Raw genomic sequence first — 24,181 nt, 5'->3', positions numbered from 1 at the left:
GAAACATCTAACAAGTACTCTCCACAGAGTGCTTTTCATCTATCATCATGGCTTAGTCATTCCGCCATGATTAGCGGAAGAAGGATGAAGAGAAAAGGACCAACTAGTTGACCTCTTTTAAGGTTCCTGATCATAGGCTCCTAGGTCAAGGGCAGGAAGGAGACCCTCACAGGTCATCTGGACCACCCCCTGCACTTTACAGATGAGGAGAACGAGATCTAATGGATGCTGAGTGACTTACCCAAAGCCACATGGCGGTAAATATCAGAAGCGGGATTTGAACCCAAATGAGTGCTCTCTCCACTCGCTGTATCACTGTCGTTATTGTTCAGTCATTTTCAGTCACATCCAACTCCTGTAACCTCATTTGGGGTTCTCTTGGCACAAATACTGGAGTGGCATGCCATTCCCTTCTCCAGCTCATCTTATACATGAGGAATTGAGGCAAACAGGGTGAAGTGACTTGCCCAGGGTCATATAGCTACTAAATGTCTGAGGTCGGGTTTGAACTCCAGAAGGTGAGTGTTCCTGACTCCAGGTGTGGCACTCTATGTACTATGGTGTCACCCAGCTGCTCTATACCACTACCTGTACCAATACCAAGACTTAAAATGTTACCTATGTGAATCTCTGACCTATGTGAAATATGGGAGTGGGAGAGACTGGCTATACACATAATCTATGTCTGAAATGAGAGGAAAGGGATAGAATGATTTATGTCACGTTTCATTTGAAGAAATAGGAAGTGACAAAGTATAGCATCACAGGCCTTTCATTTCTTCCTGAGAAGAATGAGATATTGGTTGGTCTTATTCTCTCCTCATCTCCCTATTTAAGACTCTCAAATACACTGATCCCTTTTTTAAAAAAATCTAATTTCAAACGTTCAGTTCAATTAAATTTTAGGGTTTTTTCTTCATGTTGGTTTCCCAGCTGAAGTTTGAAATGTGACTATATCTTTTCTAGTATTTCTATGTAATTTTATAGATTAGAAATGGGATTTGTTCCAATATTTCTGCCTAATGGATTTTTTTTATTCCTGTTCTTTCAGTTGCTGTACCTTCCTAATATGAAATGCCCTCGACTTGAAAAGCTTCAGAAAGAAACTTTGATGTCAAAGGAATATCAAAACTTGGTGTCTCCATACAAGGTTAAGGAAAAAAAAAAGAACTTGGCTTTACTATTCTATATGTTATTATATAATGGGCTCAGGTTGGGGATAAGAAAGGACCCTCCCCACCCCCACCCCCCTTGGGTTTGACTATGAGTATTTGGAACTGAAAACAACTGACAAGGTCAGCCACAATTTTCATCACTGTATGACCAGCTAGCTTGATACCACGCCACAACCACAGTCTACATCCCCAAACCTAATCTGCTCCCTTAAAAATGGACCTACTTAGAGCAAACAAGTTGTTGTTCAGTTGTTTCGGTTGTGTCCAACCACAACTATTGGGGGTTTCTTGGCAAAGATACTGGATTGGTTTGCGAAGGAGACAATTCCCTTAAAGTGCTTTGAAAACTTTAAGGTGATCTCTAAATGTCCACATGATGTTACTATTAAGGTATGCACATGATTCCATGTAATATATCTCATCTAGAAAATACATCTAAGACATAAGCCTTACATGCTATAGTACATAAAGCAAAACTCATTATTATCTTATTATCGTATTAATCCCATATCCTGTGTTCAGGTTGTGGGGAGAGTTTGACAAGCTGACTACTTGGATGAAGATTCCATATTCCAGTCACAGGATTATGTGATCACACTTACCCCAGCTTCTCTCCAAGTTATATTTGGAAACCTTACAAGACACAAAATACACACTCATGTTCTCCTCCTGCTGCCATCATGCTACTTTTCCAGATTTAGCTCAACACTCTTTGTCATGAGCTGATGCACCACCCCCCTTCCTGAGCTCTCACTGTTAGTGCCCTTCTGCCTACGTTCACCATCCTCAGAATCCATAGTTGATTCTGCTCTGCTCTGACATGAGAATAGCCACAACTCTGTTCCCCTCCCTCAGTGTCAGAATTATAATTTTCTATAAGAAAAGTTGTACTCTTGGATAGTGAATCCAAACCACTTCCTTGTCCTTTGGGCAGTCCAGAGTCTAGAACGAATTTCTCATTCTGGACTAAGGATAACCTAGGGTAGATCCTCCCATGTTATACAAATCACCTACTACCTCTATCACTGCATCAAACCTGACAGTAATATAGGCCAAGGAGGGAAAGCCAGCTTTCCCCCAGATGCATGTTTGCATTTATACTTAAAGTATTCCAGAAACAGCTGAAGAAACTGTGATGTTATCCACGCAGGTAATTCCCAGTGTGTGAATTCCCTCCTCTATGACAGTAGAGAATTCCTAGTTGATTGCCTGCAGTGCCTCACAGTATAATGGAAAGATCATAGGATTTGGGATCAAGTGAAGCTGATTGAAATCCTGACTTAGCTACTTTGGAGGCAGTGTTACTTAGTAGAGAGACCACTTGAGAGTTAGAAAGATCTGATCTGAATCCAGTCTCTCATTCTTAATAACTGGATGACTCTGGGCAAGTCACTTACCCTCCTTAGGCCTCAGTTTCCTCATCTATAAAGTGGAGATAATAATAGCACCCTCCTTACAGGGTAGTTGTGAGGATCAAATGAGATTGTATACATCTATAAAGACTTTCATAAACCTCAAAGTACTATATAAATGATAGTCATTATTATTTTTGCTAACTAACTATGCAACCCAGGCAAATCACAGCCTCTCTGAATCTCAGTTTTATCTCCAAAATGAGGCAGTTGGACTAGAAGATATCTAAAATCCTTTATCCTTCTAAAGCTCACAGTCCCATGACATCAAGATTAAATGACTTGACCCAAGATCAGATAGCTAATAAATATCTGAGGCAGGATCTGAACCCAGGCCTTCCTAACTCCAAGATCACCATTCTGTCCACTACAGCAGGCTGCCCCTATACTTGCAATATTACAAAAATTAATCTTGTCTACAAAATTCTATAGGTTCATCTTATTAAAGTTATCATAGTCAATATCACCCAATGTACTTTCCTGGCAAATAACTAATTCACCATCATTTTTCTTTGTGTCAATTTGTATGTTTTTCAGGATTTTACAAATACTTTATCAAAGCTTTCAGGACTCCAAATCAAGGACCTTAATGGAATCTGGAATAAAATCTATGATCCTTTATTTTGTGAGGTACAAGAAAAAGAAAAAAGACTAACCTCCTACAATCTGATGCTTTGAAAAATGCCTATTTAGACTTCTATAACATAGCCTCCATTTTTTTCCTTTCTAGATATAGTACTCTTATTTCCTTTAACAGTAGAACATAAATTAAGACTCCTTTATTACTGAAAATCCTCCCGTCTTTCTTTTTCTCTCTTATTATTAATATTCTTACCCTTTAGAAAATTGCAGGCAAAATTGCTTTTTGTCCATCTTTTGCCATTTAGTGATTTTTCACTCACCCGGGAATTCTGGGCTCTTGGTATGTGTTTTAATTAAAAAAGAAATGCCTTTCTACAGGACAAAAAAAATTACTTGAATTTTACAGATATAAGGAAGCAAGAAAATGTAGGCTGCATGTATCAGCACTGACTTATCAGCAAAGAGCCTCACCAAACATTTTCCTATGAAGGTCAAATACTCACTGTAATTCAACAAATTGTTACTGGTTTTTCAAGATGATATTTTCTTCACTTGGTGAGGAATTTCTGTCAGCCCTCTTGTGTATCATTTCTGAGTCACTGTGTTCTACCTACTAGCTAGGAGAGGAGGATACAATGAGTGCCTGTTTTCCATCAGGCTCATTCGATGAATGAGAAAATCAGTGAGCATTAATTTATTAAACTCTTCCTATTTGTCCCGCTACTTGAGATATAAAGATAAAAATAAAAGTCCCTACTCTCAAGGAACTTCTAATATATTGGGGGAAATAACCTACACACATATAAGTGCACACAAAATATATTCAAGGTAATTTTGGTGAAAGGTCACTGGCCTCTAGAGTGATTGGAAAAGGCTTCTATATATGTGTAGAAGATTTGAAGCTATAAAGGAATTTGGAGATTATATAAAACTAAGGTAAGGCCCTAGGGCAGGGGTGGGGAACCTGCAGTCCAGACCACTAGTGGCCTTTTGGGTCCTCAAATTCAGGCCTTTCGGCTGAATCCAAACCACAGGTTCCTCATCCCTGCTCTAGGGAGTACAGTCAGAAAGAAGGTCTGACGGATAGGCCGTGGTTAGAGCACTGCCCACGTGAGAAGTCTTGTGGGTAAATGTTGCCCTCCACTATTCATCACTGCTTCTCACTTTGAAATTATCGCAGTATAGAATACCACTAGTTGGGATGGGGTAGAAGAATGGCCCTTGAGTTTGATGTCAGAGGGTCTGGGTTTAAATTCCAGCTCTTCTGCCTCTCTGGGCCTCAGTCTTCTCATCTGTAAAGTGAGGAGGCTGGACTAGATCATCTAATTCCAGTGCATTGCCTCTGTTAATTATTTCCTGTTTATCCTATAGAGAGCTTGCTTTGTATATATTTGTTTGCATGTTGTCTCCCCCATTGGATTGTAAGCTCCTTGAGGGCCAGTACTGTCTTTTGCCTCTTTTTGTATCCCCAATGCTTAGCATATAGTGCCTGGCACTTAATAAATGTTTCCTGACTGATCGATTGAAATCCCTCCCAGCAGATCCTGTGATCTGGGAGCATAGATTGGTTCCATAGTTATTACCCTAGTGACAAATGACACAGTTGTCTTCCTTGGGTAGAACTGCTTGACCCAGAAGTGTGTTATGTTTCTACTTCTTTTTATCATTATCATCTACTTCACCAAATATATCCAACCACTTCTGTCAAAGATTCTTCCATGGAAAAGTTTAAGACTATCCTTTTATGCTGTTTTCCTTATGCTCCCTTGGCCCGCATTGAGATATAGCTAATTTCCATTTTCCTGGGGCCATTCAGCCATGCCTGGCTCTTTTATGTCGAGGGGCAGGTCTTTGTTCTTCACTGGGCTTTGATCTCCACTAATACCAATTCAACTGTGCTTTTGCTTCTTGGGGAATTGGTGGTCTTTTCTGACTGGAGGGTAATCGTAGCATGGGATGTCTACCTGCTTTACTTTGGAGATTGAAGCTTTTCCCTTGGCAACCAGTTGGACTCATTTTAAGAAACCTTTTGAGGACATATTGCCAAAGGCTTCAGAGCATCATCCCTTTACCTTCTCACCTTTCAGGCCACAAAAGTGTTTTGTGTTGTATTTAAGCCCTTTAATTTATCTTCTTCAAGTGGAATTTTTCTGCCAATGCATTTGCCTTTCCTATTAAATGCAGAGGGAGGTTCCTAAACCTCCTCCATGTTGGGGAGATTTTTATCCTAATATTCCCTACTTCATTGTACATAAAATTCCCTTTAGCCACTGAGAAATTTTAAGTCAGAAGCCCTGGTCACACACAAAGGGGGAGAGAAATCAACCTCAGTGTGTGTCTCCTTGGGTGACTTTTACAGCTGCTTATCAAAATGTGAATTGTTTCTAGAAAGAGCCCATTTCTTATATTTTGTACCCCAATACCAGTGAGGTGTGAACGCAGTGGCATTTCTGAGATGATTAGGGAAGATAGATTGACATCAAACAAGCAGGCCAGCCAGAAGGAAAAAGAAAACTCTATTCATTTTCTGTTTTCTCCTTTTTGCAGAGAATTCACAATTTTACTCTACCCCCCTGGGCCACCACAGACACCATGGCAAAGCTGGAGGAGCTGTCTAAGTTATCTCTCTTGTCGATCTTTGCTGTATATAAGAGGAAAGAAAAAACTCGGCTTCTGGGAGGTATGTGGCTAAAACACAGACAGACACACATGTATACGTATGCATCGGCATATACAAAGGCAGCTAGGTAGTACAATGGAAAGAATGCTGGGCCTAGAGTAAGGAGGACCTGAGTTCAAATCCATCCTTAGACACTTATTAGCTGTGTGACCCTGGGCAAGTCACTTTACTGTTTGCCTCAGTTTCCTCATCTGTAAAATGAGCTGGAGAAGGAAATGGCAAACCACTCCGGTACCTTTGCCAAGAAAACCCCAAATGGGGTCACGAAAAGTCAGACACTGAAAAAAATGACTCAACACCACCAATCTACATCTACATGTGTACAGTATATATGTCAGATTAGATAGGGCTTTATGATTTATGTAGCCTAGTCATGCTCTTGTAAACTGCAGTCATCTCAGAATTCTGAACGATGAATTCTGTGCCTATCCAGGTAAGCAACATTGGACTAAGCCAGAAGGCACTTAAATATTAACTTGGTTGTTTATGGAATGACCTTTACTTTTTGCACATTTCCAGGGGAAAATGACTAAAATGGCCTGTCATCTAGAAGCTCTGGGAAGGAGCCTGGCATTAATGGAAATTTGCCTGGATCAATCCCAATGAGAAGCTCAATAGTTTTAGATTTGGGTAAATGAGAGCAGTTGAAAATCATCCTCATCTGTAAAAATGGGGCTAATAATACTTGTATGGTGCACCTCACAGGGTGATGAGAGTCAAGGGAAATCATGTACAGAGAGCACTTGGCAACCTTCAAGTGCCCCATAAAGGTCAGTTATCATTATTATATCAGATATTTTGCCACATAAATATTCAATAAATTATAACATAATGCAGCATAGCAGACACACTCATTAATCTATAGGAAATGGAAGAGAATATAGGAATCAAGGCTGCTGCCACACTGCGTTCACCGACTCCACCAAAACAGCATCCAGTTACTCCAATCCAGAGCTGTGGCAGTTGACCTTCAGGAGCAGGAAGGCAGCAGCTGCTACCAACAGAGTTAATGAGCTCATCCCCAGTCCCTCGCTCTCATTCTGAGGCTGCCTGTAAACAGCACATGCAAATATGCAGAAGCCAGCTCTCTGGGCTGGCATTCCTCACTGGCTCTCCCACTGTGGCTCTGGAGTTCATTGTCTCAGAGAGAGGGAGAACCAGGGAAGTCGGGTGAGAGCTCTTCGTAGCAAGGCATGTCAGTGTTTCTAGTGCATGAGATGGCTTGAGTAGCTTCCCTTTTGTGTCTGCGCATGTCCCTCCAAAAAGCTAGGTCCTGCAAACAATAGTTACAGTGACAACACACAAGAGTTCTTCACAGGTTCACAGGTGAGAAAAGGACCAAGAGGCATCTAACTTTTCACACAGGAGCCAGACCACCTTGTTCTCTTAATGGATGGCTATTAGGGAGGTGAAGGAGGCAATAAACATTTATTAAGCACCTACTATGTGCCAGGCCCTGGGCTACTAAGCCCTTTACAAATATTTTGTCATCTGATCATCACAACAACCCTGTGAGGTTAGGTGCTATTATTATCTTCATTTTACAACTTAGAAAACTGAGGCAAACAGAGGTTAAGTGACTTGCCCAGGATCACACAGCTAGGAAGTATCATAAACTGGATTTGAACTCGTCTTCCTGAGTCTGAGGCCAAGTTCTCTATCCATGGTACCATCTAGCTTCCCTGGTAGATGGCATATTTGCATGCTGGCAGATGTTTAACAACTGGCTCTCAAAAGAAATGTGCCATGACACACTTCTAAATTTAACCTGCATTATTAACATTTTCTCCTTTACTTAAGTCTAGTCAATCAACAAAATAATAAATCAAGTCCTAATTTATAGTATTTGCTCATTTCCATGGTGTAAATGGTCACAGTGAAAATTTAACAATCAGCTCTCATAAGGGGGGTAGAGGTGGCTCCAGCACACCCCTGGATATTAGAATCACTAAATTGCTGACCTAGAAAGGACCTTATAGGTCACTTAGTCCAAATTCTGCCTTCTTCTGAAGTGAAAACTGTACCATGAGGAGCCAAGATTTACCCAAGGATCTATGATGAGGTAGTCACAGCATCAGAACCCAAATCAAGATCTCTTCCTTCTTCTTTCTACCATGCCATTAAGGACCATGAGAATAAAAAGAGTTATGATAACAAGAGGTAATTAAATCCTGAAAAATCACCTGAAAAGTCTACATTACATCTGAATCCCAAAGCAGCTTATTAGAACATGAACATATGCAAGCATGGAAAGAAGGAATAGCGTACAGAGAGATACAGGCAGATAGGCACCCAGCATCACATTTTGTAAGCCTCTACTTCAGAAAAAATGACATTGAAAACAGTCCCAGGTGATCCTAAAAGCCTTACAATGTCTCTTAAATTCAGTGCTCTCCTAATTTGTGTTTTAAAACAACCCTCTCCCTCTCCCACTGGAGTTGTCGCACGGTAACTTAATTGTGAACTGAGTGTTTAGCTCTAATCAGATGTTTGATTCATCCCCACCATTTTGTAAATCTTCCTTAAGGTGTCCTGGTGAAAAACATTGTTGATCATTTCAAGAATGTGGCCAATGAATCTAATGAGAAAAAACTCATCATCTATTCTGCAGTAAGTATGTTGGTTTTCTCTGAGTTGGAGCAAAAATAAGATACAAAGGAAGACAACTTGATCTCCTAAATAGAAAGTTTTCCATAAGTAAAGTCCAAAGGCATGGACTATACAGATGTCCAACTATAGGGACATCCTTGATGGGACTGAAATAGTTTAATCTCTGTAAATACTTTATGAGCTTTAGTTTATGAGTGAAAGACAGCCTGGAATATTCATTCATTTCGCTCACCATTTCAACAAACATTTATTAATCACCTACCATATGTCGAGCATTTTACTGACTTCCTCCAAGTCCTCTACAAAACGCCTCTCCCAATTCCCCTTAATGCTAGTGCCTTCCCTCTTTTGACTGCCTCCAATTTATCCTATATATGTCTTGTTAATACATAGTTATTTGCATGTTGTCTCCCCTTCTAGACCATGAGCTACTTAAGAGCAGGAACTTTTGCCTTCCTTTGGAACCTGCAGTATCTGCCATATTAGGCACTTAAAAATACTTATCAACTTGACTTGACTAGGCCCTGTGGGCAGAAAGGCAAAAATGGAAAAGTTCCTGCCTTAAGGAGCTTCACATTCCTATTAGAGGGAAACAACATGTAAGCAGAAAAGTAACTACAAAATCATTTCCTAGAGCTGCAAAAAAGGGCAAGGTGGCTAGAAAACTGACCCATCTTGATGTCAGGAAGACCTATGTTTAAATCCCATCTCTTAGACTGTATGACCATGGGAAAGTCACTTCACTTCTCAAATGACCCAGGCAACTCTCTAAGATCATACGTTACAGATGAGTTACCAGATTTGTAACAGTGGAGGGAGACTCCATACCCAGAATTCCCTATACCAATGAAATCAATGGGCCAAAAGGAGGTAAGGGAAGGGGTGATATCAGTCTACCACAGGGCAGTAAACATGGGAATATAAAGCTAGGTCTTTTGGGTTTTAAAATGCTATCTACTTCCAGTTTTCTGTGTGATCTTTAGTACATCACCTACCCTTTTCTCCACTTGTTTATTCAAAAAGTGAATAGGATATTATTCTAAATCCCAGCAGTATATGAAGCCAAGCTAATAATTTCTAAGAACTCTAAAATATACTTCCCTGTATTTCAATCATTATGTAAGTAACACTTTCTAATTCTTATGAAATTTTATCCCCAAATTTCTCAAGAAATTTTATCTCCAAAGTCATGCCTCAGGTGCCACAAGACCATTCAAAAATGTTGTTATTACTCTGTAGTTGTGTCACGTCAATGGGTCCCCAAAAACTTTATGATTATTTGTTAAGCTAATGGAAAAGGATAAACTACAGGTAAGCCTGGAAAATGTCTTTTCTTTCTTTCAGCATGACACTACTATTGGCGCCCTGCAGATAGGACTCGATGTTTTTAATGGAAAATTACCTCCTTATGCTGCCTGCCACATAATGGAATTATACCTTGAGAATGGGTGAGTATTCTGAATCCTTTTCAAAATCAAAATCACTATCTATATCAAATTGCTTGCCTTCTCAATGAGGAGGGCGGGGAGGGAAGTAAGGAGAGAATTTGGAACTCAAAATTTTAAAAACTGAATGTTAAGAATTGTTTTTATACATAATTGGAAAAAATATATAAAAATTTTCCAAAATCAATGGTAACCTAAGAATGTAGAAGAAAAAAATAGTATGTTAACCCTACACAACTTTTTAAAAAATGTTTTTATTCTGAACCTAAATGCAAAACAAAAAACAACCCAACCCCAGAGTATTTCCATACACACAGCATAACACAAAAAGAAGGGTCAATATGAAACCATGACTCTCTACCAGCCATAGAAAGTTCTTAAAGCACTCCTACATAGTGACCTATAAAATCAAAAGTTGATTCCATTAGCCATTTGGGAAGAAGGAGTGTGGGAACAAAGAAGATAATCAGAGATGGATATAATGTTGGGGCTAGAAGAAACCTTAAAAAACTGATGGGCTCACTCTTTCACTCACAGCTTGCTGAAAAAACTAGAAAAAGATGAAAGAGCTCATGACTACAGAAGCAATAGAAAAGGGTCACAGAAGATAAAATTAACAGTTTTTATTAAAGAAAACTTAAAAGTGTTTGCACAAACAAATCTAATGCAGACAAAATTAGAAAGGAAACCTGTAATAGCTGGGGGAGGGGAGGTGTTTTGCAGAAAACTTTTCTGATAGAGATCTCATGTCAAAGATATATAAGGAACTGATTCAAATTCATAACACTAAGAGCCATTCCCAAATAAATAAATGGTCAAAGGAAATGAAGAGGAAGTTTTCAAAAGAAGAAATCCAAGCTGTCAACAACCATGTGAAAAAAATGTTCCAAATCACTAATAATTAGAGAAATGCAAATTACAGCAACTCTGAGGTTCTATCATGCATCCATCAGATTAGCAAAGTTGACAGAACAGGAAAACAATATGACATGGGAGGGCTGAAGAAAAACAGGCATACTGATACATTGTTGATGGAGTTGTGAATTGATCCAATCATTCTGGAAAGCAATTTGGAACTGTGTCCAAAACGTTTCTATACTGTTCATACAAGCTCTTTGACTCAGTTATAACACTACTGGGCTTATACCCCAAAGAGATCAAAGAAAGAAGAAAAGGACCTACATGTACCAAAATATTTTCAGCAACTCTTTTTGTAGGATCCAAAAACAGGAAACTAAGGGAGTGCCCTCCTATTAGGGAATGACTACACAAATTGTGGTATGGAATACTGGAATAGAATGGAATGGATTATTATTGTGCCATAAGAAATGACAAAATGGAGAGTTTCAGAGGAAACCAGGAAGACCTCTTTGAAGAAAGTGTGAAGTGCAAAGTGAAGTGCAGGAGAACTAGGAGATCAATTGATAAGAACTTAGACAACAATGTAGAGAAAGACAACTTTGAAAGACTTCAGAAGTCTGATCAATGAAATGAGAAATCACACGTCCAGAGGATGGAAGATAGAACATACTACCCACCTCATGCCAGAGAGATAATGCACTTACAATGCTGGATGCTACATACATTTGTGAAAATGGCCAATGTGGAAGTTTGTTTTACTGGACTATGCATATATGGGGGTTTTATTTGGGGATTTTTTGATTGTTCAAAAAAAATTAATGAGAACAAACCAATTCTCTTTCCCTCAAACTAGTCTGACCCTCCACTGTCACCCTATACCCTAATAAGACCCCCTTGTGACTAGGTGTCAGTATTGTGTTCAGTTCTAGGCATCTAGGAAGCATATTAACAACCAGATTAAGTACAGATTGTAGAAAAAAAAAATAGGATGCTAATGCATCCATGATGTGAGGATTGAGGATCGTAAAAGGGTCTGGAGACCAAACGCATCAAGTGTTTTAAGGATCACCATGTGGAAGGATTCAATTTGTTCTGGCTGGCTCTGGAGGGCAGAACTAGGAGCAAGGGGTGAAGAGAAGCAGATCTTTTCTTAATACAAGGAAACAGTTCCTATCAGAGCTGTCCAAGAGTGAAATGTACTACCATGGGAGATGGTTGGTTTGTCCTTACTGGAAGCCTTCGAATCATTGGCCAGGTGACCATTTGTCAAACATGTATCAGTCCAGTGGGTGTTAGATGGGGTGGTTTCTGAGATGTTATGATGCCATTCTTAGGCTTTGCCAACTGCACCTTAAACCCACTAGCTACACCAAGATCATTCCAAGAGCTGTCTCTCACTGGAGAAGGCTGCCAGGCTTCCAGCATGGAAGAAAAGGGGCAGTGCTAAATACACATTCAGGCATGTAGTCAGGGGTATTAGATCTCCTAAGATCCAAAGATCACAGATAGGATTGCAGGAAGTCAAGAAAGAGGAGAACTAACCCACTTCATAGAGAAGGAAGTTAGACCATTTGTGCCAGACAACTGCTTTGTCACCCTAAAAGTATCTGGGTGTAAGAAGCACCTTGCTCCAGAGCATTCTCATAATACAACCATAGCTACATGCTTCTGACCACACATTTTCCAGTGGGGTGAAGAAGAACTGGTGGCCAGTGAGGGAGCTCATCTCCTGCTTTGATGTATCCCTGCCCCTTTTCAAGCAGGAAGCCGAGACAGTCACAATCCAGGAAGGACGGTACCCACCAGTGTTCAAGAAATCAATTAACCAATATTAATTACTCATTTACCATGGTTAACTGTTCCAGCTAGGGGTGAGGGGAGATGAGAAATAAATTGGCATAATATCCCATCAACGAAATCAAAGAATGTTAGAACCTGAAGGGTCCTTCAATATCTTCTAGTCCAGTGCCTCATTTGACAGAGAAGTCATGTGATAAGGTCATAAAGTCAATGGCAACCCTAGGCAAATACAATCTGGTACAAAACTGTACATCACTCGGTACACAGAGTTGGCCCTGGAAATCTTTTTAAAAATAAATTTCTATTGAAATATTTTTTAAAAAAATATCACCTACATATCTTCCCAATACCCCTCCTCCTCCCCACCTAGATATATATCTCATATAACAGAATATTTTTAAAGAAAAATTAAAAGAAGAGAAAAAACAGCAAAACCAATCAACACATCAAAAAGTCTGAAAATATACACAGTGTAACACACCGGAGGACCTTCACCTCTGCAAATTTATGAGAGGAGGTATCTTCTCCTACCTCTTCTTTGGGGCCATGCTTTTTCTTTGTAATTCTACAACTTTCATTTTTGGTTCTTTTGTCATTGTTTTCCATTTACATTATTGTAGTCATTGTGTATATCACTTTCTTGACTCTGCCAACTTCACTCTGCATCAGTTCATGAAAGTCTTTCCATGCTTCTTTGTATTCATAATATTCGGGGGTTTTAAATTAGAGTAATATTCCATTATACTAATTTACCACAGTTTGTTCAGCCATTTCCCCATTGATGAGCATCTTCTTTGATCCCCCTAGACATCCTAAAAGAAAAATATATCTGCATGTGAGACAAGAGCCTGATAGAAAGGGAGGCAATGTGCTACAAGGAAAAAGAGAACTGTCTCTCGATTCAAAAGACCTGGATGGTCTTGAGCAAGTCATCTAACCTCTTTAGGCCACAGTTTTTCCATAGGTAAAATGAAAGGGTTGGACTGAAGATATAACATACCACCCACCTCCTGCCACAGAGATAATACACTTAAAGTGCAAGACGCAACATACATTTTTCAAAATGGCCAACATGGGAATTTGTTTTGCTGGATTATGCACATTTGTTATAAGGGTTTTATTTTGTTTTTTTTAATTACTCAAAAAAATTAATGGGCACAAGCCAATTCTCTTTTCCTCATACTAGTCTGATCCTTCAGCTAGGTAGTACAGTAAATAAAGCACTGGTCCTGGAGTCAGAAGACCTGAGTTCAAACCAATCTCAGACACTTGCTAGCTTTATGACCCTGGGCAAGTCTCTTAACCTCTATTTGCCTCAGTTTCCTCATCTGCAAACTAGGGAGAATAATAGCACTTACCTCTCAGGGATGCTGTGAGGATCAAAAGGGATAATATTTGTAAAGTTCTTAGTACAATGTCTGGTACATAGTAAGTGCTATGTAAATGTCAGCTATTATTTTTATCTGTAAAATGGGAATAGTGACAGCATCTACCTCCCAGGGCTGTTGTAAGGATCAAATGAGATCATAATTGTAAAGCACTTAGCACAAAACCTGACACATAGTAGGTACTCTATAAATGTTAGATGTTATTCGTTTTAATCACTGAGGCCCCTTCCATCTTTATGAGCCTATGAAATTCCCAGAGATTCCTGATAATAATAATACTAGAGCACATCTCACACAGCAGGTGATTAATAAATATTGAATCGAATTACGTCAACATGGGGGTTTATAGCTACACAGCACTCTACATACTGATGCAGTGGAAAGAATGTCGGATTTTTTCGTGAGAGGATTTGGTTTCAAACCCTGGCTTTTCCATTTACCACTCCTGGGACCTTGGACAGCTCTCTTCCCCACTCCAGGCCTCTGCTTCCTCCTTTCTAAAATCAGGGGGTTGGACTCCAGGTAGTATGGATAGTCAGAACTGGAGCCAGCCTGAGTGTCAGGTTTAGACCAGAAGTGAGACTGCAAAAAGGCCTTTTGTTCACTCTGGCCAGGTAGGACGCAGTCTCAGCTTCATACCCATTCTGCTCCTTACTATTGTTCTCCCAGAACGTGCTGCCCCTCTACCTCCTTCTAATACCAGGGGGATGGTATTAGAATAGAAATTAGAATTTATTAGAAGAAAACCAGGGATGGGGAACATTTTTCTACTAAGAAGCAATGACTCAAAGGAAAATATTAACCAAGGACCACAAACATGGGAAAAAACTTGTTTTTGGTTATGTTTGTTTCTGATTAAAGAAAAGTCAGCAAAAAAGCTAAATTCTTCTACTTCAGATGTAAGAACAAGGGACAGAAGCAATATACTATGATGGAAAAAGTTCTGAATTAGAGCCAGGGTCATAGGTTCAAATCCTAACTTTGCCACTGTCCCCTGAGTTTGGGCATGACTTAACTCTTTGGGGCCTCAGTTTTCTCATCTGTAAAATGACAAGGATGAACTAGAAGGCCTCTAAGGTCCCTTCCAACTCTCAGCTATGACCCGATGAGCATACAGGATTTATTTATATATTATCTATATGTATTATATATTTACATATATATGTATATTAATCACAGACATCTGTAACAAATACATAACAAATAACTAGGCTGGCAATCTTCCATTAAGCCCATGAGCTTACTGAGCAAGTTCATGCCGCTTGCTTCCCCCATGTTCCTGTAGGCAGAGCTTCCCTAGCAACTCAGTCCCCTTCAGGGGCATGGATTCCACTTTTCAAGCAACTCATTATTTCCCTTCTTTCACAAAATGTGTCTGGCTTTTCAGAGCCTAGAATGACAACTAGTCAGACCAGAAAAATGGAAAAGGAAAGGAATGGGAAAATATCCTCATTTGGCTCCCTAGCAGCTCCTGAGATAGAAGTATATGAATCCTGAATTCATATGTCAGGCTGATACTAGATCACTATTACTCTCCCGCCTGGTCTCACTGTTCTAAATTATCCCCCAAGCCAACCTGTTTTGGTCACTCTGGGATGAGGAATCCACTGTCTCTGTTCCTCTATTTATAAACATACATATACATATATGGGGGTTTGTGTGTGCCAGCAGCTCAACATTTCTCATCATCAAAAGCTTTTATTGGGGCTGCTAGGTGGTGCAGTGGATAGAGCACCAGCCCTGGAGTCAGGAGGACCTGAGTTCAAATCTGGCCTCAGACACATAACACTAGCTGTGTGACCCTGGGCAAGTCACTTAACCCCATTGCCTAGCCCCCCAAAAATAAAAATAAATAAATCAAAAACTTTATCACATTTGCTTAAGAAACAAACTTTTAAAATAAAGGTTAATACCTCCCAGGCCTAGACGGAAGCATCAAGTTCAAAGTAAGTGAATAACCTATCACAGGATACCTGGATCCAGATCCAGAGAGAAAGAAAGGGGAGAGGAAAGGAAGGTCACACTATCTCCAGCTAAAACTAATATAGCTATCCAGAACTCAGAAGCGAAGTTCTACATAACTAACAGATAAAGTAAAAAAAGACATCTAAGGGAGGGAGAAAAAACCAAGTAAAGAGGAAGAAGGAAAAGGGAGAAACACTTGGGGAAAAAAGGGACAGAAACATGATGATTGGGTCACAGGCTCATACATTTAGAGCTTGAAGGGACCATAGTGATCAAGTCCAACCCTCCTCATTTGACAGATGAAGAAACTGAAGCCCACAAAGATTGTCTTGCTCTAGTTCACATATGCTGATGACCACACTCCAATACAGATGCAAGTGGACATGCAAGAGACCGATGTCCACATTCAGTCTTGTGGATTGACAGGAACTTTGAAGAAGCGATGTTGTATAATGGAAAGAGAACTAGATCTGGAGTCAGAGAAACTGGGTAAATCCCAGCTCTGCTAGGTATTTGACCTTGGACAAGTCACGGAAGGAATGAGTAAAATATGACACAAGGGATAGGGAAAGGCCAGCTCCTTGCCCACTCTACCTTGACATTCAGCAATTCCTGGTCTGCTCTAGATTCCCACACCTATTCTGACAACACTACAAAACTCACTCCTTCTTCGTGACCTGCTACCCTGCAAACGAGAGACTCTTTATCCATTGAGATATCCCTAATTCCTCTCCACTCCATTAACGGCCAACATCTTCCACCCATTCCCTACAACACTTTTCTCCCCGGGTCTGCTCTTCCCATCAAGGCCACAACACAGATTTCTCCCATCCCCTGAACCCCAAGGTAGGCAAAGCATCCTTAGATACCCTAATCTTTCACTTCCTGTGTTGCAGTCCATCTGGGGAGGAATTTAGAGGAACTTGAATGATACAGGAACTAAAGTTGCTCTCTTTTATGTCCCACAAACCAGGCAATACAACGTTGAAATGTACTATCGGAATGACACAAAACAGGATCCTTATCCCCTCACCCTACCAGGCTGCACATCCAGCTGTCCATTGAAGCAATTTGTTGAGCTGGTCTCCCCTGTAATGACAGAAGACTGGTCAAAGGAGTGTTTCAGCCTTAGTGAAGATCAAGGTACTAAGAAAGTTAATAAAACATATCAAGGAAGTTAATTCCTACTCAAGAAGCAACAATAAGAAGGCCTAGGAATCATGCACAGCTTTGGGATCATGCCTTAGCCATCACTCTCAGTGGCTAGGGGAAAATGGATTTTGGTGATGTGTTTCAGGGAACTCCCATTCTTATGAAGGCTAGACTTCTCCATCTACTATTACCTTCACTCACAACAAACTTGCCTTAGCTTGTATACAAGGGTGATGTAATGTCTATCAGGCAGCTTCAAAATCTAATTGGGGATAAAACTGGAGAGAAGTTACAAGTTTTCCAAGTTTCATGGGGCTCATCTAAGCCATGCAGGTACTAGATTGGCCTCACCAGTCTTTATACTTCCTGCAGATACCCTGAATTCAGATTAACAGCACTAGGTGTGGACAGCCCTTTAAACACCAGGTAAAAGAATATGTCTTGGGTGCAAACTCACTATCTTCAATTCTCAAGAGTCCTAAGGAATGAGTGATCAGATGCCAGGGAGGGAACAAACTTCCAATAAACAACCTGACAGCAACAGGCAAGAGCACTAGCCCCGACTCCTAGGAGTTCCCACCTTCCTAACAGAAGATGCCAAGATGGTAGCTGTGGGGAGGAAGAGTTGATAAAAGAAATGAGTCAGATAGGGGGCAGGTCAGTGGATAAGAGCAGCATAAGGGCAAGGATGGGGCTGACTAAGATACTGACAAGTAGGACTGGGAGATGAGACTGAATCTTCATTTGGATTGTCCTATCCTAGGAAGCAGGTTGTGTCTTGTTTTGAATTTGATTACGGGTTTTTGTTTTAAATCCTGATTAGCAGAATTGAGAAAATAAAAACTCCCTTGATCCGTCTGGCTCCTAAAAACCAATGAAAAACCAACCTCTCTTTCTTGTTGCTCCTATGAAGTGAAAACAATCTATGAGAGTACATTGTGTGCATGTCATATGTGTAAATAGATGTGTTGGATAGATGAGTAGAGAGGTTAGATGGAAGGATAGAGATAAAATGGATAGGGATAGATAGATCACTATAGAGGAGATGTCAGGTGAGGAAAAGGGGAACCTGTGTGCGAAATATGCACAAAAGAGATGAGAAATATAAGTATTCTTTCTAGAAGCCACCAACTTGAGGGACATAAAAATTGAAAGTGGTGTGGGAGAGGAGGCATTGCCATGTTTGGCGAACTTGAGAAAGTCAGGAAAGATAAGACCTTTCCAAGGATATGCAAAATAAAAGCTTCTTGGAGTACAGACAGTGAATTCTCAAATTGCTGTGAAATTTAGACCATAGGAACCAAACTCCGTGCATGTATCTCTCAATTCAAAAACCAAGTAGGGGCATGATGAAGTTTAGGAGAGCAGCCAAGTGGGAAATGATGAGATGGCTATCCCAAGCTCCCTCCTTAAATGGAGGATCTGGGAGGAGTTTTCTGATGTCCACCCTCCCCCCTTTCCAATCAGAAGGAGGGAGAGCCCCAGGGACACAAGGTACTGTGGAGGTATAAGTTTCAGAGTAGATGGGATCTTACAGGAGGATGAATATCTGGAGACCTTGATGAAGTTTGGTAGATCAGCCAGGTGGGAAAGGATAAGATGGCTGCTGTGGGCAGATTTTTGCACCTAAGAAGTAACTACAGAAACTAATGTTCCAGTGAGTGAGTGTCTACCCACAGGAGTCAGAGAATAAAAGCTGATGTGGATTTGACATGTGAATGACACAAAAAAAATGCCTAGAGGCTATCATTCTACAGACAGAATTGCTGAAGTCAAAAGGGAGAGAATTTTAAGGGATGGTTCCACCTGGATGCTAAAGTCACAAGCAGAGCTTCTTCCAATTAAGATGTCCTAATGTGGGGAGAAGTGGACAGCACCTTCCAAATGACACCTCTTCAGCCCTCTCTTACCAGATGAACAATAAATATAATGATTAATTAGAATGATGTATCAGCCTCAAATCTACTTTTCAATGACATATATAACTTTTCCCAGTCTCTCAATGAGTCATATATGAAATAGGAGGAGGGGAGAAGGGAGAAGCCAGTATTAGGAAATTTTAAAAGTGACTTTGAAATGAGACTTTTCAAAGTAGTGTGTGTACAGGATTAAGTATTTCTTTAAATGGTTTTAAAGTCCTTCAGTACAGATTCTAGAGGGCCCAGATCTCATAATCTTACTGGAAGAAAAATAAATAATGTTGTAAGGGTTTTAAAAGATCCATTTTACTAGGAAAAAGCACTTAATTTGGATTTCACTAATAATTTGTGATCATTCTGACAGAGTCTGAGCTTAAGTTGACTTCACCGTCATCTACTCAAAAAAAAAAAGGAAAGAGATTTGCTAGGCAAATACATAGTATAAGTAATATTAGAAAGGAAATGTAAACTACTCAAGGACAAATTATTTTGGAGCATTTAAAAAACACAATGACATATACTTAATCTAACTGGTATCTAAGCAGAAGTTAATACTATTTTAGGTTAGTATGTTTATTATAAACTGTTCTTATGTTTTCAATAAAGCAGGCCCTCTACTAGTGAACATTTGGCAAGCTTATATATGTGTATATATATATATATATGTATGTATGTATGTATGTATATACAAATAATACTTGATATAATACTTGACAACAATAAAGCCTGATTTCTTTAAAAAATATTCTGTACTTCAAAATTTTCACCAATTCTGATAGGATTCCCCATTATCCTCCTTCTTGTCCCAAAATTATTCTAAATTTGAGGGTCTACTGGTTGTGAAAAGATTTTTTGCTTACCATTTTTTTAAACTATAGACCCACTGGACTTGTTATTCATGCATTCAATGGTGTCCAACTCTTTGTGACCCCACGGACCATAGTATGACAGGCCCTTCTATCTTCCACCATCTCCCAGAGTCTGTCCAAACTCATGTCCCATTGAACATACACATAAGACAATGCTCACATAGTCCTTTAGTGCCTAGCCCTGAAGTTCTCATGCATAAACCTGGCACCTAGCTGGACAATAGTGGGGCAACATAGACTAACGATAATCTACAAAATGGACTATCTATACATAGTATTCCAATTTGTCTGTTGCTATAACTTGAATCTTTAGTTGTAATGTTAATGGTGATAGAAACATCTGTCTCATCTTACTAATACCTATATTACTCCATTTGATAACCATAAAAACATATTTAATGAAACTAAATGCAAAAAAATTATAAATCAGCCACAAAAACAGATTTTAGAAGTTATTACCTTCCCCCCACCTTCAGCCCCAATTCCATACAGCCTTCAAAATTTCACCTTCATCTTCCATTGCCAACTATCCTCCAGTTTTCACCTCTCATAGTTCTGCTGTTTATGATCGCATCTAAGAGGCAGCACAGTAAAACAGACGGAACACCAGATTAGTTGAAAGGGAACCTGCTTCTAGGTCTAGTTCTATAACTAGACCACAGGAGAATCATTTCTTTATTCTTGGCCTTAGTTTCCTTGACTGCACTATGAAAGGACTGAGTTTTCTCTAGGGCTCTAGGATGTAGAACTGAAAAAAAAACCTTAGAGATCATCTTTTAGAATCCAACTTCCTTATTTCACAGTTGAGATAACCAAGGCCTAATAAGACAACAGGGTGGTAGGATGAAGGCTTGTGGATTAGATCTGTAAGAGACCTTAAAGACCATGTAGAGTGACCAGGGTGGGGAACCTTCGGCCTCGAGACCACATGTGGCCCTCTACGTCCTCAAGTGCAGCCCTCTGACTGAATCCAAACTTCATAGAACAAAAGTGGCTGCACTTGAGGGCCTAGAGGGCCACATGTGGCCTCGAGGCCATAGGTTCCCCACCCCTGATTTAGGACAAACCCCTCATTTTGCAGTTAAGACCCACCTTCTCTGTCTAAGGTCTCCAAAGAAGAAATAGGACTCCAGCCCAGGTCTTCTGATTTCAGATCCAGTGTACTCCCCAGACCTGACAGATCTATGAATCTAACACTCTTCATATAACAAACAAGTTTACCCTCTCTCTCCTTAAGAATGTATATTTAGGAAAGGAATAAATGGTTACATATGAATGTGTTTTCCTTTGTTTTCAGAGGTTTATGGGCAAAAAATTTAATTAGCAGTTAAGAAAGACATTCCCTTACTTAATATCTATTTCTTAATTGCCCCACTATCAATGGACTAGGTGGAAATGAGAGGACAGATTAGACATAAAATACAGTTTGGCTGGAATTGCTTACCTTTATATAATAAGGATGATTTAAGAGTTTCTCCAGGAATACAAATTCTCATAAAAATGAAAACCATCTAAAACCCCACCCAACCCAAAGAGATGGAAAGAAGAGACAGGATATACTCCATTTCTTTTATGCCTGCTGCCTGACTACGTCATGATTGGCCCTTCATTTCTTTCATACCTAGGACTCATGGGTCATTGTCCATTTCAAGGCTGACTATTAATTTCAAGGCATCTGAAATTTAAAGGGAGGGCAGAAAACCACCACTGTTGCACAGCTCTAGGATCTCCTTAATAAAAATTGCTTATCTACCTTTTTCTATTTTTCCAAGTTCTAAGGATAGCACTGACTGCCTTTTGCCTATCATCTGGTGTTCTGGTGGTGTTGCTGTTCATCCTCTCCCATTACGGACCCTGCAGAAAGAGGAACCCCTATCAGTCTATTTAAAAGGATGGTTAAAGCAAGAACAGAGGAGCTATACAAGATTCCTGGTATGACATATCTGTTTGTGATGCAACCCTCAAAGAAATGGCATTCATCTCGTGGGGATAATTCTGCCTGAACTAATCTGTTCAATTCTGTTCAGAGCTTGGAATGAAATCACAGCAGTTCAGTAACTGCCACCAGATTGAGAGCTAAAGGCATACACACTTAGGATTCATTGGTCATCTCAGAGTCGTGAATTGAGACTGATAATTTTATCTGGCTGGGTAGGGAGGTAGCTCCCTGACAAAGGACTGTTGTGTCTTATACAGGAAACCTTACTATGCCATCTCACCAAGAGACCAGAGTGGTCAGTGTAGGGCATAAAAGGAAACCAACTTTAGATCACCTGTTTCCAAAAAAGAGTGAAAGAAATTTGTGGTTGGACAGAGTGAGGTTAAAGGAAGCTAGATAAAGAGGAAAAATGGAAGACTAGTGTCATAAAGGACAGTTTTCCAGAAATAAGAAACAATAGTAAATTATAGATGATCTTCTTTATAAAATTAAGATATAGCTAGAATATAGAAATAGAAAATATAGTTTGAGTTGTAGCAACAGACTTCTATCTAGAATGTTTTCAAAACCCTAAGAGGAAGTTACTCAAATTCCTTCACTTAGAACATTAACCTTTTTAGCTCTAGTTCCATCCAATATGATGTTAGAAAAGAACAGGTAGAACTAAGAATTGGGAATGTCTGCAATGAGAAAACAACTAGAAAATTCATGGATCATGATTCTATTTGCAAGACTAATTATTTGTGGTTTTGTTTTTATCTGGTTTTAACATAAGAGGAAATGCCACAATAAGGGTTAAGGACAACCATGACTAAATGGAAATAGATTTCAACTTCTGTGAATTTCGTATCTTGCGTTTCTTACTACGTACCCAGGCACAGTCATTGTTTTGTTAGTGACACATCGCAGGGCTTCAATTTATTCATCTTTAAAATGAGGGGTTTGGACACAATGACCACCAAGGTCCCTCCTAGCTCCAAATTTTATGATCCTCTGATTTCATATTAATAAAAGAGTATTTTGAACTATGAATGGCATCATAATTCATAAATTGGCTAATGAGCTTTCTGTGGTGCATATTAGGACGTTTAGATATAATATCCTTCTTAGCTCAGGGATAGTAGTCGAAATCTTTATGTCTTTATTTTTCATTAGAGACAGTGGGATAGTTAAGAGACCACTGGGCTTAAAGTCCAAAAGACCTGAGTTCAGTTTCTGCCTCTGAAACCTACTGGCTGTGTAATCAACCCCTCAGTTCCCTAGGCAAATCTCTAAGATTATAATAGGAAGCATAGGTGCTGGTCTGCATTATTCAAAGAAGCACCTTCCGGGGAGCTCCCCACACTGATGAAATCACAGGTCCATCTACCAAAAAAAAAAAAAAGTCAGTACCTGGTTAGTACAATTAGAAATGCAAAAGGAAAAAAACTAGCTGGAGCACTGGACCTAAAATCAGGAAAATCTACATTCAAATTGTTAACAAAAAAAAATCACAAGTCCACGAGACATGTGTTGCAGTTACTTAGCTGTGTGACCCTGAGCAAAACACTTAACATCTGTCTGCCTCAACTGTAAAATGAGTATAATAATGGCACTTACCTCACAAGACTGTAGTGAGGATCAAATGAGAAAATATGTGTCAAGTGTTTAACACAGAGCCTATGTAGTAGGCGCTTAAATAAATGCATGTGTCCTTCCTCTCTCTCTCTCTCTCTTCCTCTCTCTCCCTTTCTCTCTCTCTCTTTTATTACTTTTTTTCACTTGTCAAACTTTTTTTTCTCCCTCTCATCTCTTCTCACCACTGGAAGGGAAGAAAAAAGAAAAAGAAAACCCCAAAGACAATGGATTCATAGACTCACATTCAGATCTGAAAGGGACCTCAGAGATTATCTAGTACAACCTCTCCACTTTACAATGGAGGAAATTGAGGCCCTAGTGACTTGCCTAAGGCCACACAGCTAGTTAGTAGCAACTCCGGAACTTGGAGCAGCTGTATGGCCCAGTGGATAGAATCTTAGACCTGGAATCAGGAAGACCTGAGTTCAAAATCCAGCCTCAGATACTTACTAGCTAGGTGAACTTGGGCAAGTCACTTAACCCGTTTCAGTTTCTTCCCCTACAAAATGGACCTAAAAATAGCACCTAACTCCCAGGGTTATTGTGAGGATAAAATAACATAGTGTTGTGGAGTGCTTTGAAAACCTTAGTATAAATGCTAACCATTATCATTCTTAGATACTGGGGGTGTAGGAGGGGTGATCTGCTTTTTCTCAACTCTTTCATTTCAGCAATAAAAAGAATTTCTATTTACCATCTCCCCCTCCCCCAAAATCCAATTTAGCCTCCCAAAGATGAAAATTAGGTCTCCCTTGAGTTGTTTCCTG

The 24,181-nt window shown here is 39.7% G+C and overlaps 1 protein-coding gene across 2 annotated transcripts in view; it reads left to right on the top strand.

The window, feature by feature from the left end:
- Nucleotides 1–23,181, top strand: part of ACPP (acid phosphatase, prostate) — a 48,329-nt gene extending 25,148 nt beyond the window's left edge. The window contains exons 5-11 of one of the 2 annotated variants that reach the window (XM_027872370.1): nt 1,052–1,150; nt 3,125–3,217; nt 5,717–5,849; nt 8,377–8,459; nt 9,804–9,907; nt 16,892–17,061; nt 21,631–23,181. In XM_027872370.1, the coding sequence (XP_027728171.1) occupies nt 1,052–1,150; nt 3,125–3,217; nt 5,717–5,849; nt 8,377–8,459; nt 9,804–9,907; nt 16,892–17,061; nt 21,631–21,746 (798 nt within the window). In that variant the 3' untranslated portion in view covers nt 21,747–23,181. Of the gene's footprint in view, nt 1–1,051; nt 1,151–3,124; nt 3,218–5,716; nt 5,850–8,376; nt 8,460–9,803; nt 9,908–10,441; nt 10,673–16,891; nt 17,062–21,630 lie in introns of those variants that run through there. The other variant, XM_027872371.1, reaches the window with a different exon arrangement.
- The last annotated feature ends 1,000 nt before the right edge of the window (nt 23,182–24,181 follow it).

Source organism: Vombatus ursinus, unplaced genomic scaffold, assembly GCF_900497805.2.
Source record: "Vombatus ursinus unplaced genomic scaffold, bare-nosed wombat genome assembly UNPS02014799.1, whole genome shotgun sequence".
In the NCBI taxonomy this organism is placed as follows: domain Eukaryota; kingdom Metazoa; phylum Chordata; class Mammalia; order Diprotodontia; family Vombatidae; genus Vombatus; species Vombatus ursinus.
The sequence above is the reverse complement of the archived record's forward strand: the minus strand, read 5'-3'. Positions and strand labels throughout refer to the sequence as shown.